Source organism: Helianthus annuus, chromosome 2, assembly GCF_002127325.2.
Source record: "Helianthus annuus cultivar XRQ/B chromosome 2, HanXRQr2.0-SUNRISE, whole genome shotgun sequence".
Lineage (NCBI taxonomy): Eukaryota > Viridiplantae > Streptophyta > Magnoliopsida > Asterales > Asteraceae > Helianthus > Helianthus annuus.
In genome coordinates, this window is record NC_035434.2 from 168,638,473 (window position 1) to 168,652,997 (window position 14,525).

The 14,525-nt window shown below is 35.7% G+C and overlaps 2 protein-coding genes across 2 annotated transcripts; one reads left to right on the top strand and one right to left on the bottom strand.

Annotated features, from left to right (window-relative positions):
• Nucleotides 1-5,178: 5,178 nt before the first annotated feature.
• On the top strand, nt 5,179-8,827 carry LOC110927109 (chaperonin-like RbcX protein 2, chloroplastic). The gene is made up of 5 exons (XM_022170713.2): nt 5,179-5,806; nt 6,951-7,042; nt 7,124-7,181; nt 8,423-8,488; nt 8,574-8,827. Exons 1-5 carry the CDS (start codon nt 5,507-5,509, stop codon nt 8,694-8,696), a joined length of 639 nt encoding a protein of 212 aa, XP_022026405.1. The 5' UTR covers nt 5,179-5,506; the 3' UTR covers nt 8,697-8,827.
• Nucleotides 8,828-11,041: 2,214 nt separating this feature from the next.
• LOC110927108 (pentatricopeptide repeat-containing protein At2g01510, mitochondrial) lies at nt 11,042-13,921 on the bottom strand. The gene has a single exon (XM_022170712.2). It carries the CDS (start codon nt 13,888-13,890, stop codon nt 11,077-11,079), a length of 2,814 nt encoding a protein of 937 aa, XP_022026404.1. The 5' UTR covers nt 13,891-13,921; the 3' UTR covers nt 11,042-11,076.
• Between the last annotated feature and the right edge of the window lie 604 nt (nt 13,922-14,525).

Below are 14,525 nucleotides of genomic sequence, written 5' to 3' on the forward strand. Positions count from 1 at the left end.
TCGCTTCCTAGACTTTCTAGGAAAAACACACTTTCTGTAGGATCCCCACTATATATATATATATATATATAGGGTAAGGTTCATGCGAGAACCACCTTTATTGCGAGAACCGCGAGAACCAATGTGAACACAAGCTAAAATAGCTAAAAAAACCTAAAAAAACCCTAAAAAAAACCTAACCCCTACCCCCCACCCCCAAAAACCTAAACCCCCCACCCCCCCCCACCCCAAAAAAAAACCTAACCCCCCCCCCCCCAAAAAAAAACCTAACCCCCCCCCCAAAAAAAACCTAACCCCCCCCAAAGCTAAATGCTAAAAACTAAAACCCTCAAAAAACCTAAAAAAAACCTAACCCCACCCCACCCCACCCCCCCCCCCAAAAACCTAAACCCCCCTCCCCCACCCCCCAAAAACCTAAACCCCCCCCCCCCCAAGCTAAAATGCTAAAAACTAAACCCCCCAAAAAACCTAAAAAATCTAAAAAAATCAAAAAAAAATCTAAAATTTTTTTTTATTTTTTTACTATTTTTTATGTTCAAATCGCTACTTTTAGTAGCCAAAAAAAAAATTTTTTTTTTTTAAAAAAAAAATTTAAAAAAAAAATTAAAAAAAATTTTTTTTTTTTTGGATACTAAAAGTAGCGATTTTTATATAAAAAATAGTAAAAAAATAAAAAAAAAATTTTTTGGGTGTTTTTTAGATTTTTTTAGGTATTACTGTTTGTGTTCACACTGGTTCTCGCGGTTCTCGCAATAAAGGGTGGTTCCTAACGGATCTTTGTCCTATATATATATATATATATATATATATATATATATATATATATATATATATATATATATATATATATATATATATATATATAACAGAGAGAACAGTTATGGATCGTCCGATCAAAACAATCTATGGGACTAGATGACGCGGTGGCGTTTTCGTAAATAACATAACTTTTATTGTTGTGGCGCGCTTCATTAAGGGTAAAAGGGTCTTTTGACTTCTCTACACAAAACGCCATCACATGAAAAATAAAACGCCATTAAATTACCACCTTAACCTACAATAGCACACACCATCATAATCTGAAAAACGCCATTAGATATAAAACGCCAAAATTAATTATAATAAAATCCCGCCTAAAAAAACCGCCAAAAAAACATCCTATATATACAACATCTCAGACCTTCCATTAAAACACACAAAACCCCAAATGCTATATTTAATATATACCATTCGTCTTAGAAACGCCAAAACACCCAAACATCAAATATCCTCTAAACCAAAACTTTTATTTGAAATTCAGTTTGGTTGCCGGTAAGAGTTCGCTCAATGTAATGGACAAAATCTTTAAGTGAAGATATTGTCCATTTTATTGGGTAAAATCTTATTGACTTTATCCTCAACTTCCATCCAATTATAACACCAAAATATACAAAAACATTATTGAGGTTTGTTGTCAATAAAGTTTAGCTGTATGGGATGGACAACATTGTCAGACATCTTTATTAACTGAGGATTAACAATGTTGTCCATCACCACACAACAGAACATTATTGATTTAGCATGATCAAATTTAAAGTTTTAAGGTGCTTTTATTTAGTGACGTTCTTTTTCTCGGTAAAACGCCAAAAAAGTTAAAATATCAAATATCGTTCATTGGAAATTCAAAGATTGTTGGCTGAAGGGTGTAAACTCAATAACATTTTACTGCATGAGATGGACAAATATTCAAGAAAAAGAGGCTGATTTCAGACTTTGTGCTTCCACACGGCGACAAAAAACTACTTCAAAAAACAAAAATAAAAAAATCATACGAAAGTCGAAACAGCCAGTGAAGATGCTTCAAAAGAAGAAAGAGACTGGTGACAGTGAAGATTTGGAAGATCAATATATATATTTTTTTAATTTTCTTTTTCAGTTGATGGTTATATAATAACAACGCCATATGTAATAAAAACGCCACACAGCCAAATGCTTATCAAAACGCCAACATGCCATAAAACGCCTCAAAAACTACCAAACCATAATAAAATTACTTTGGACAAGTATTATAAAAACCCAAAAAATAAAAAAAAATAAATATATAAAAACCAAATGTAACTAGAAACAGTAACTACAAAACAGTAAAACTGAAGAGAGGGAAAATTTATTATATTAGAATCTAAAACGCCAAACTTGAAAGATGGGACGTGTTACATACTTCAGAGATAAATCTTATAAAAAACAATAACTACAAACAGTAACTGAAACGACGAATACTTTATTATAATAATGCACCGCCTAACTTACGCGCCAAAAAGACATCCTATAAAATGATACGTCTCAGCAACTTCCATTTGATAAAAAAAATGTCAATACTACTAAATACCACTCACTGTAAAACGCCAAAAAATTAAAAAAAAATCAAAGATGGCTAATTTGCTTTCTTGGATATTCGGTATTGTTCTTCGTGAAGTTTCACTGAATGGATTGTTAGCTGAGGGGAGTAACTCAGTAAGATTTTGCTGCATGAGATGGACTAAAATTCAAGAAAAAGATACTGATGACAGTCATATGTCATTTTGTATTCTTTGTTCTTGAAGAAGGCTTGGATGAGGAGAAGAGATCAATGACACTGAAGGGTGGAATGATTATAAAGATGAATATCAAGTTGAAAAACAAAGCGAAAAAACCCACCCACACGTCATACATCTATGTCCCCAAACATCCACAAAAAGCCAATTCAACAGACGAGTAGGCAAAATAATCAAACCGATGGGTTTGTTAAGTTTTACATAAAACGTCATATATTTGGTGACAGTTCTTGAAGTATTAAAGAAGAGAGAGATTGATGACAATGAAGATTGTGAAGAGAGATCCGATTAGAATTTTTAATTTATTTTTTCCACTTCTATTTTTTCCCTGTGGTTGTAATATAATTTTAGAATTGTAAAACGCCAAAATAATAGAACAATGGGCCATCTTCTCTAAAACGCCTTGAAAAACGTCATTCAGAGAGATTTGAAAAAACGCCATAAACGCCATAACGCCATAAACGCCAAAATGTTAATACAATGAAACCATTAAAAACGCCATATAATTATTGAATTTGGTTAACGCCAACAATCTTAAACCCCAAAAATAATTCAATATTGTGAAAAGCGGAATTGGAAAAGCGGAAGATAAAATGACAAAAAAGTCCCTCCGCCCTTTTCTATGTCGCGTGACACGTGTTGGGCCAGGATGCGTTCTCACCGTTCTCACACTTTTGGGCGTTTTCTCCTGATCCCGTTTCTATATATATATGGTGAGCTCAAAAGCTAGGTTGAGATCATTTTTACTCACGAATCACTCTGATTGATTTGATACTCGTAACTGATGTTGATGTTATTGGAGCAGATAGACTTGGCGAATTGGCATTATCCATGTCTGACTCGAGCGTGTTTTGGATGTGTATATTCAATACACGGTATATTTGTAATGACATGACAAGCGTTAGAAGTGGGGGAAGGGAGTGTGATAGCTATAGCAAGAAAACACAATGGATTGACATATGAAGTGTTAGTGAGGGCGGTTCCACTTATTGATGATGGTGACGAGTAGGTGGAATTCGATTTTGTAGTTTTTGAAGAAAAGCGTGGAAGTTCTTAGGTATTTATAAAAAAACAAGAGAAAGACGGAAGCTCAATGGTATGCAAACACGACTCCTTTTCACTCAAAAGGTTTCAATATCGAAATGTCATAATGCCGGAAGGATTGATAATAATGCAATACTATTTGATGATTCAACATCGATGTCCTAACTGTCATTTCAGTCAACTCCAATACTGGCGTATTATCTATATCCATTTCAAGCTGGACAAAATGTAGATTTTAGGAATCAAGTAATGAATAACTTTGTTCGAGAAAATATTTCTATCCTAGTGACCCTGTTAACGAGACCGTCGACTCATGTATATAGGGGTGGATCTTTCGGCATCATAAATGCTATGATGCTTCCTCCATGACGTGCATTCATTTTTATTTAATTTTAGTTACAATTTCAGTCATAAAATAAGGGTGAGATTTATACCAGTCACACAATTAGCAACTGAGATTAAGCAGGATGCTAACTCCACGAAAGAAATTAAATCAGCGATAAAAACCACGACGAATTCCAATCAATTGACTTTTTGTTGTAAAACTTTACAACCGACATCATAAAATGTCAACATTATTATTTGTTTCTATAGTAAAGTATGCGAACATATGTGTTTTCACATGTGAAATTTTCTCTGCCTAGTGTTTCACCAATTATATATCTTTTCATCTATTCCTGTCACAAACACTCTTAAACAGAAAAATAAGGTAAGTAACTCATATCTTTTTCTTCTATTAAATTACACCCATCATTTATACACCTAAATTAGTTCGAACTGAATTTGATTATGGTTAAATGAATTTGACTAACCAATATAGATAACAAGCAAAAACAACAACATAAACATAGTCGTGTTAGACATGGTTACCTTCCCAAAAAAGCAAAATCAAAGGAGAAAGTTAGTTGAACTAAAGAGAAGTTAGGTAACCTTCCCCACAAGTAACATTCTCCGATAGCAATTTTGGAACTTATAACATAAAACTTAGAGTAAACTGCCAAAATAGTCCCTGAGGTTTGGTCACTTTTGACACTTTAGTCTAAACCTTAAACATTTTGAATCTGAGTCCATGTGGTTTCAATTTTGTTGCAATTTTCATCCAAAAGCAAAATCTGGTCAGATTTTTGAGTTAAAATCCAATTTTTTTTATATCTTTTTCCTCCTTTTAATGAAGGGCAAAATGGTCATATTTTTTAATTTGTTGTACTAAAACATTAAAAGACCATTTTGCCCTTCTTTAAAAGGGAGGAAAAAAAAACAAAAAAGCTGGATTTAACTGAAAAATATGATCAGATTTTGATTTTGGATGAAAATAACAACAAAAATGAAACCATAGGGATCCAGATTCTAAAGATTTGAATTTTGAACTGAAGTGACAAAAGTGATCAAACTTCAGGGACTATTTTCGCAGTTTATTCTAAAACTTAAAACTTAAAACACTACACATGCTTGATACACAAGAGACCCTACACTTGTCCACATTACAAACTGACCATACACGTTTATTGTCAAGACACAAAATTCCCACTTTTGATTTGAAGATTCAAACATCCCCAAAATAAACCCTAAATGGGTTGGAGGATTTCAGACCTCATGTTTATTTCTGGTCATAGCTTCTACTACCCACAAACTCTCTTCAAAAACTACTTGTTTTCCTTCACATTTGTTCAACTCTTTATCCCTTTGTACCCACCCATTTCTTCACCCAAATCATCAAATCTTGGTTTTTAGTCATAAATTTCCAAACTTTACACACACCCACAAAAAAATCTCAAAACTTTTCATCTGGGTATCTCTTAAATCTTCATAAAGATTCTTCCTTCATTAGATTTGGGCAAAAAGTTTGAATTTTTACCATCAAGAAGCTTGTTTTGGGGCTGAAATTGTGAAGAATGGTGGGGGGTATATCTGTGGTGGGTTCATCAGTTATTGATTCACATACTTCACCATGTTTGTGTGTGGATTCACTGAGTTCAAAAGGTCATGTGAATTATTATACTCAAAATGGGCATAAATCTGTTGGTAAAAAGCAGTTGTTTGTTCCTGGTTCTTTGGAGTTAAGAAGCTCTTTTGTTCAGTCAAATTACTCTGTGAGAATACCTTGTTATAAGGTGCAGAGGAAGTCTAAAGGTCTTGTGGTTGTTAATGAACTTGGTGGTCAGTATGATGACACTTTTCGTGATGTTCAAGCAGTAAGCACTTGCTAAATCTTTACTCAATTATAAAGATTTGTTTATTTATGTGCCATGATTATCTACATTAGCTCTGTAATTCTGATTTGTAGAATATATTTATAAATTTCAAGCCAAGATGCATTAACCCTTTGAAAAAGTCTTATAAAGTTTACTATTTGTGTTTTAAAAGTGATTATTGTGACTCGCCGTGATTAGCTTTTATGTTAGATAAGTATAGTATGCTTTTGGTTAGATAAATAATAGATTTTGGCTTTAAGACCCCCCCCCCCCCCCCCCTCTCATTCATGCTCCGCCAATGTACTTCAATACACTTTTATTCTAACTTTAGTGAAACCAGTGTTGTAGAGATCGCTAGGCGCTAGTCGGGCAGTGGAGTACTGGCTAGGGATTAATCAGGATTAATCGGATCGGAATTTATATATATAATTTTTAAATTTATATATATACACATACATTAATATCAATGTATTTAATGGTTAAAAAAATTTGTTTGGGCCAGATTTAAACTAGAAAAAAGTGGGCCGACTAGAAACGATTTGGCCGACTTGGGCCGCCTTGAACCGACTTGGACCGACTACCGACCAATGGTCTGACTAGCTCAAAATTAATCAGTCAACGCGCGACTAGCGCCTAGGCGCCGATTAATACCGATGTTTACAACACTGAGTGAAACTATCACATTTGGTCATTTTATTTACTATTTTATTAGCTCCAACAGCTAGAATTTGCCTTTTAGTTCTTCAGCATTTGATTATGTGATTATTACATTTACAGCTTCAATTACGAAAATCTATTCAAAGCCGCCCATACACTATGTTCTACAACCCGTTCTATTGCAATTTCCCATTATATTTTGATTATTCGATATGACAGAATCACTTTTAAGGCACGTCGCCAAACACCCCGTTGTTTTTCTGTAAGAAATCTACTATAAGTTTGTTTCAAGAAGCATAAGTGATAACAAACAAGCAAAAGTGTTCTGTCATTTTCTTAGTCGTTGCTTACACGGGCATAACTAAAGATGTGGGCCCATAAGAGTATTTATGTGATATTAAATAATGTTAGGCGTCGTGTATGTTTCACCCGACTCAACTTGTTGACACCCATAAGATATATGACCGAAAAACTATTGTGTTCGCAGCAACTCTTTAATCTATTCACTTACAAAGCCGTGAGGACTGTTATGAACCAACTTTATGAGATGAACCCAACGGAATACCGTTGGTTTTATGAGTAAGTCTACTTACATCTTTCTTCCATATCTCATGTTGTTTGCGGTTTTGTGAAACTGAATTTCTGCTCTCTCGTTAACAGTTTCGTGGTGACGAACAAACCGAACGATGGAAAGCGCTTTCTTCGTGTCCTCCAAAAGGTATATGGTCAAAAAGAAATCTTATCTATGCAGTTAAATAGGTGATATATCGGTAGGGGTGTAAACGAGCCGGGCCGAGCTCGACTAGGCTCGAGCTCGGCTCGTCATGTTTTGATGAAGCTCGAGCTCGAGCTCTGCTCGGTTCGAACCTACATATTTGAGCTCGAGCTTGGCTTGCTAGTAAAATCCTAAGCTCGAGCTCGGCTCGAGCTATTTAGAGAACAACCTCATACGAGTTAAAAGCTCGGCTCGAGCTTGCGTCAACATTGCTCAAATGATCCAAAAGCTCGGCTCGAGTTCGGCTCGCCAATGTTATCGGCATTATTATTATACTATATTATATATAAAAAATAATATTTTGTTTGGGCTCGTTTAGGCTCGCGAGCCTAAACGAGCTTCGTATTTCAGGCTCGAGCTCGATAACTTTCAGGCTCGAGCTCGGGCTCGATAACTAAACGACCTCTATTTCAAGCTCGAGCTCGGGCTCGGGCTCGTTAAAGCTCGACTCGTTCGAGCTTTTAACTGAGCCGATCACGAGTAGCTCTCGAGCCTCTGGGCTTGTTTACACCCCTATATATCGGTTATCGGTCACATGTAATATATCGGTGTCAAATATCGGTACCGATATTATTGGCGATATTGACTGATATTTGACCAACGTTTGGCCGATATTTGATCGATATATCACTGATTTTCTTGATATCAGTACCTTTCTTCTTAGTTCTACCATTCGTCTTTCTTTTTATTGCTGCTATTAGTGTTTTAAGTCTTAATTGTTAATTGTTAGTCTTAAATGTTAGTGTTTTAAGTGTAAGTCAGTTGGTTTCTACTTGCTACAATTGTCAGTGTTTTGCAAGCTGTAAAAGATTAATTTGTTAACGCTAGGAGAGTATAATGAATTACTGATATATAAATTTTGCATCATATAAAAATTACTGATATCCCACCGCGATAACCTATATCTCAAATATCGGTTCTTGACCGACTGCATAGCATATTATGCTAACTTTCAATTTGTTTTGACCCGTTATCAATAAAATATATACTGAATTGACCTTTAATATTAATTGGTTTAAACCGCCAGCTTAAGGAAAACCGTCTTGTTTTAATCGGTTTAACCAATATATCAGCGATATTAACTGCATAGCTTTCAATCCATTTAACCCCTTAAATATTAATTGGTTAAAATTGTTACGTCAAGGAAAACCGTCTTGTTTTATTGGTGTAAATTGTTACCGCAGGAGAAACATGAGCTTGCAGAAAGAGTAATGGTGACCCGTCTTCACCTCTATGGAAGGTGGATTAAGGTATCAAATTATTAATAATTTAGTGTTGTCTTTTAAGTTCTTTTTATTTCTAAAAAATCATAATTGTGGGTGTTTAAAACATTAGAAAGTGGATCATGCCGCCATGTATAAAGATCTATCGGACCAGAATTTGGCGTTGATGCGTGAGCGCCTCATGGAGACGGTGATATGGCCTTCTGACGACGCCAATTGGGAGAACTATGATTGAGGAGTTGAAGGTTTATTGTTGTTGTTTCGATCTTGTTTAGGTAGAATGAAGAAGAATTATAGGGAAATCTCCTTATATGTATATGACATTGTGCATATATATAATTGTTTTTAGATTGGTTTGATGCTTCATATGTTATTAGTTTCTCATTTGAAAGTTTGATATTTACGCGCCATAGTTAAAAAAGAATGATAATTATGAGATCGTGTGCGTTGTTTAATTAACGCGTAACATATTAGATGTGCATATAGCTGCAAACGAACCGAACGTTCAGCGAACAGTTCGTGAACTGTTTGGCTGGAAGTTTGTTTCTATTTGTTCGTTAAATGTTAAATAAATGAACGAACATGAACAGAGGCAACGCTCTTTCATTTTCTGTTCATGAATGTTCGGTATCTTGTTTTTTTTTTTTTGCTTGTTTGTGTTTGATAGTTCATTAGTGTTTTTACTTTTTATATTTTATTTAAACTAGGATTGCGACCCGCCGCAATGCGGCGGGGATTCTTTAGTTATAACTAAGTCAATCTAGGACCCGCACGTTATGTTAAACCTGTCAAACGGGGAAAATAGACGATGTAAAAACGTTCACCCACACACGCACGTTGCGTTGTGCTAACTCGCAAAATTTTGAACGAAACGTAAAAACGTTAAACCAAAGACGCACGTTGCGATGTGTTAAGTCACAAAATTTAGAACCAAGCATAAAACGAAAAATTTGCGGAAAATGAAAACTATAAAGGACCAAAGTTGAAAGTAAAAAAAGTTATGAGGATAGATTGCGAAAGATAAAAAATTTTGGGTTAAAAGTAAAAAAAAAATAGTTTTGAATTAAAAGTAATTTATGAAATACTTTTGGGTGAAAAGTAAAAAAAAATCAATTTTTTTTTGGAAAACCCCCAAAGCCAACGTTACGACAACCATATGCATAACCATTTTTTCTTAGAAAACCCCCCAAAGCACACCCCGCGTTGCGGCGGGGCGTAAAACGGTGTCAAATAGTACTAATGTCACATAACCGTTGTCGACCACCAACACTGACTCGACCTAGGATATGCGTGTTGCGACGAACCTGTTAAACATGGAAAAATAGAGGTAAAAACGTTGAACCACACATGCACGTTGCGTCATATTAACTCGAAAAATTTAGAACTATACGTAAAACGAAAATTTGTGAAAGATGAAAAGTATAAGTGACAAAAGTTGTTAAGTTAAATTGCAAATAATGAAACGTTTCGGGTTAAAGTTAAAAAAATTATGTAGGGTTAAAATTGTAAAAGGTAAAAACGTTTGGGTTAAAAATAAAAAATAAACTTTTTTTTTGAAAAACACCCAAAACACTGGGTTAAAAAAAATAAACTTTTTTTTTTGAAAAACACCCAAAACACAATGTACAAGTGATGATGCACAATAAAGTTGCAAAGTTATATATGGAATAATACTTCAAAATTCCGATAAATAAAATATTTAAGAAGTATTAATATATTATATATTTTGTTTATGAACGCTTGGTTATGTTCGTTTGTTTTCATTTGTGTTTATAAAAGTCCATGTTGGGTTGTGTCAATGAACGCATAAACATTCGTTACCTAAAATTAACAAATGAGCACGAAGACATTCATTTCTTTAATGAACGAACATGAATAGAAAATGTTGTACGTTAAGTGTCATGAACAATTCGTGAATATATCCTTAACAAACAAACACAAACAAGGTCTTGTTCGTGTTCGTTTGATGAAATTCAAATTTAAGTTTTTTTTTTTTACATAGAAAAAATTTGTAGCAAGTTTTATCCTTCACAACCAAACAAGTTTATATTTGGTGGTGTTAAAAAATGTAATTTTAATTCATACAAGTGTATAGAGATGAACTTTAGTAATGATACTATTTTTATAATTATGTTAAAGCTTGCTAACAAGTGAATTACAAAAGAGTTTTAGTAGCACTAAACACATGTATCCTTAATTATAAACATAAATTTAACAAGTGAATTACATAAACACATGTGTACACATTATATAAAGAGTTAATTACTGTTATCGTCCCTGTGGTTTGTCAAAAATCACTATTTCAGTCCATTAGTTTAAATATTGCGATTTCAGTCCCTGTGGTTTCACTTTCGTAACCATTTCAGTCCCTATACTATCAGAATAAATGGATTGAAATGGTTACGAAAGTGAAATCACATGGACTGAAATGGTTACGAAAATGAAACCACAGGGACTGAAATCATAATTTTTAAACTAATGGACTGAAATAGTGATTTTTGACAAACCGAAAGAACGAAAACAGTAATTAACTCTTATATAAATATATGTATCCTTAGTTATAAACAAAAAATTAACAAGTGAGTTACAAAAGACTTTAAGTAGCACCAAATCTCTCACCAATAGTCCTTACAAGAGCAAGATCCATCTACAAAATGGTGATAACGACTAGCATCCCTAACAATTATGGTCCTCTTTGTAAGCTTTGAAACATATTTACTAAACTCATGACAATCACCACAAATCCTTAAGTTCTTGGTAATCAAGATCGGCGAGCCACCGTTAACACTAATTAATCCAAACGCGATAGCTAGTTTCTCGCTATGACTCGAAAGCCTCGCCAATTTTCTCTCATCATCTTCATCGTGAAGAACCCAACTCAAATCGGGAACATACCCCATTTCGGTAATGGAAGTCAACAAAAAAGTCAACCTTTTGTAAATCGTTTCGGATTGTGGGTGTGTTTTATCTCCCGCCGCAAAGAAATGAACCTTACTTTTGATGACAATCCAACTTCGACCGGCTGGTTTCTTTAAACGCTTGTTTTTGACAATTAATCGCAAGTTTTTCACCTCGGACCAAAGACCGTTAGCTGCGTAAATATTCGATAATAACACGTAATTCCCGGCATTTGTTGGTTCTAACTCGATAAGATGTTCAAAAGCACTTTTAGCCATGTGGGTATCCGAATAGATTCGACACGCACCAATCAAAGCTCGCCAAATGGACGCGTCTGGCGCCATAGGCATAGTGTCGATAACATTTTTCGCTTCGTTCAATAACCCACCACGCGCAAGAATATCAACCAAACACGCATAGTGTACAAGTTCAGGGGTTATGCCAAAATCTTGAACCATTGACTGAAAAAGGATTAAACCTTTACGAATCATACCCGAATGGCTACAAGCCGATAAAGCGGAAACAAATGTCACCTGAGTCGGTTTAGCCCCTTCGTTGACCATTTTCGAGAAAGTCAACATCGCATCATCCCCACATCCGTGCATTCCATAACCCGCAATCATCGCGTTCCACGAAACGATATCTTTTTCGCGTAAACGATTAAATATTTTTTCCGCATATTCCAAACTTCCACATCTTGCATACATCGTTATGAACGCATTCGCAAGAGATAGTTCACGTTCCAGCGATGAAAACCGTCTTAACGTGTACGCATGTAAGCATCGACCTTGAGGGAGATTTGAAAGATGCGTATACAACGAGAGAACGTTTATTATCGTGACAAGTGTCGGTTTCACGTTCGAGATCATGCGGTCGAAAAGAATTAACGCTTTGTGTTCTTGATTGTTTTTAATATAAGTTGACAGTAACGAGTTCCACGAAACTGAATCTTTATCGCGATAGTTCTCAAACAAACCCGTACCAGTTTCTTCATCTTCGCAATTTATGTACATTTCGGTCAACGCAGTGTTCAAAGACGCATCAATCTGGACCCCAGATTTCATCACATAACCATGGATTGATCTTCCAACGTTCAAAAACTCTCCGCTATCAAAAGCCGCAAGAATTAAAGTTAACGTTTGAGAATTCGGTTTAACTTTCTCGAGCATTTGAACGAAAACTTCACAAGCTTCAACCTTTAAACTATTACGGATCAAACCAGAGATGAAAACATTGTAAGATATTACATCCAAAACCTTCATCCGTGTGAAAATCCTTGTGGCATCTTCAACGCGATTCAACAACGCGTACATATTTACCAAACTATTTGTAACATGCGCGTTTTTTTCCTTACCGATCTTAAACGCATACGCGTGTAAGCTTTTACCGTTTACTAAACCGTTAGAAAGATGAGCACATAACGGCAGTAAGATGACCAAAGTTCTTTCGTTCATCCGAATTTCATCTAACTGCATATCGGTTAATAAACGTATTGATTCATCGATAAGCCCGCTTTCTATAGAGCAAGATAAGATAGAGTTCCATAACACGACATCTTTCGTTGGGATCGAGTTAAATAGCTCGTATGAAGATCTTAAATCTGCAAAATTGTTGTACATATTCATCAACGCGGTAGTTATACGGATATTGCTATAACCGAATTTGATAACTAGTTGATGAACTTGCGTTCCGAGTTCAAGATTTCCGTACTCAGCACACGCCTGTATCGCAACTAACATCGTGACAGAATCGCATTTAAATCCTTCTGTAAACATTGAGATAAAAAGCTGTATAGATTTCAAGTAATCCCCGTGGTTAACGTAGCCGGTTATCATAGTGTTCCAACTTACAGTGTTTCTTGCATCCAGTTTTTCGAAAACAAGAGCTGCAATTGACGGGTCGAATTTTAAATAAAACCCGATTAACGAATTATCCACATGAGGATTTGAATTAAACAAACCATGCCTCAAGCAATACCCATGTATTGCCTTCCCAAGCCTCAACTCCAAAAGCTCCCCACACGCCCTAAGCAGCTCAACAACCGTAACCGAATTCGCTTTCAAATTCCCATTTTGCATCCGCGAAAACAAACCCAGAGCTTGTCGATACTCCAAGCAACCAACATACCCAGAAATCATAGCATTCCATGAAACGATATCTCTCTCAGACATTTCATCAAACACCTTACGTGCGTTAACCAACATCCCGCATTTCGCGTAAAAATCCACAAGAGCTGTTTGAACACGGATATCCGAAACCAAACCCGTGTGCAAAACAGCATTGTGCAGCTTCTTGCCTCTCTCAACGGCCTGTAACCGGCCACACGCTTTGAGAAGCAGAGGCAAAGTGGTGTTATCGGGTAAAAAACCCGAAGATTCCATCCGGGTATATGTATCGAGTATGGCGTGATCATCTTTTAGCTTAGTGTGGTGCTTGATTAGCGAGTTAAAGTGGTTTGATTCCTGGGTTTGTGTTGGTATAAGATGAGGAGGTTTTTGGAGGTTTGGGGATAGAGATAAAGGGATCTCCATGTTTGAAAGGTAGTTGACATTTGGCGGGTGAATACTTCACAGAGCTAAAATAGTTTTTTTTTTTTTTTTTTTTTTTTTTTTTTTTTTTTTTTTTTAATAAAAAAGGTGTCACAATTTTTCGGGTGCGAGACACCTCACACACCCCCTCATTGGGGAGGCCCGTCGCCCCTCTTCGGCCAGACGTGAGTGTCTTAACCGTGCCTCAGCTGACATCAGAGAGTGACCGGCGTCTAGGGAAAAAACCCCACAAGTACCTCGCCCTGAATCAAGGCTTGACAAGTTGAGAGCCGCCACAGAGGGGAATAAACCGCCTCAAGTGGGGATCGAACTCGGGTACCATGGGTAAAAACCAGGGTTCATCAACCAATTAGACTGGCATCATTTACAGAGCTAAAATAACTAACATCAACAACGAAAAAAATATCTATCTACTTGGGGATAGAGATAGAGGTTTGTGTGCTTAATTAGGCATTAATTTTTTTAGAGTTAAATGCCATTTTAGTTCCTGTGGTTTTGTGGGTGCAAAAATGTTTCACCGTTGCCATTTTAGTCCACTGGGTTAAATTCATCCATTTTTTTCTGTTAAAGAGAAGGGCAATTCGGTCATTTTGTTTATTTTGGTGTTTAGAAACCAA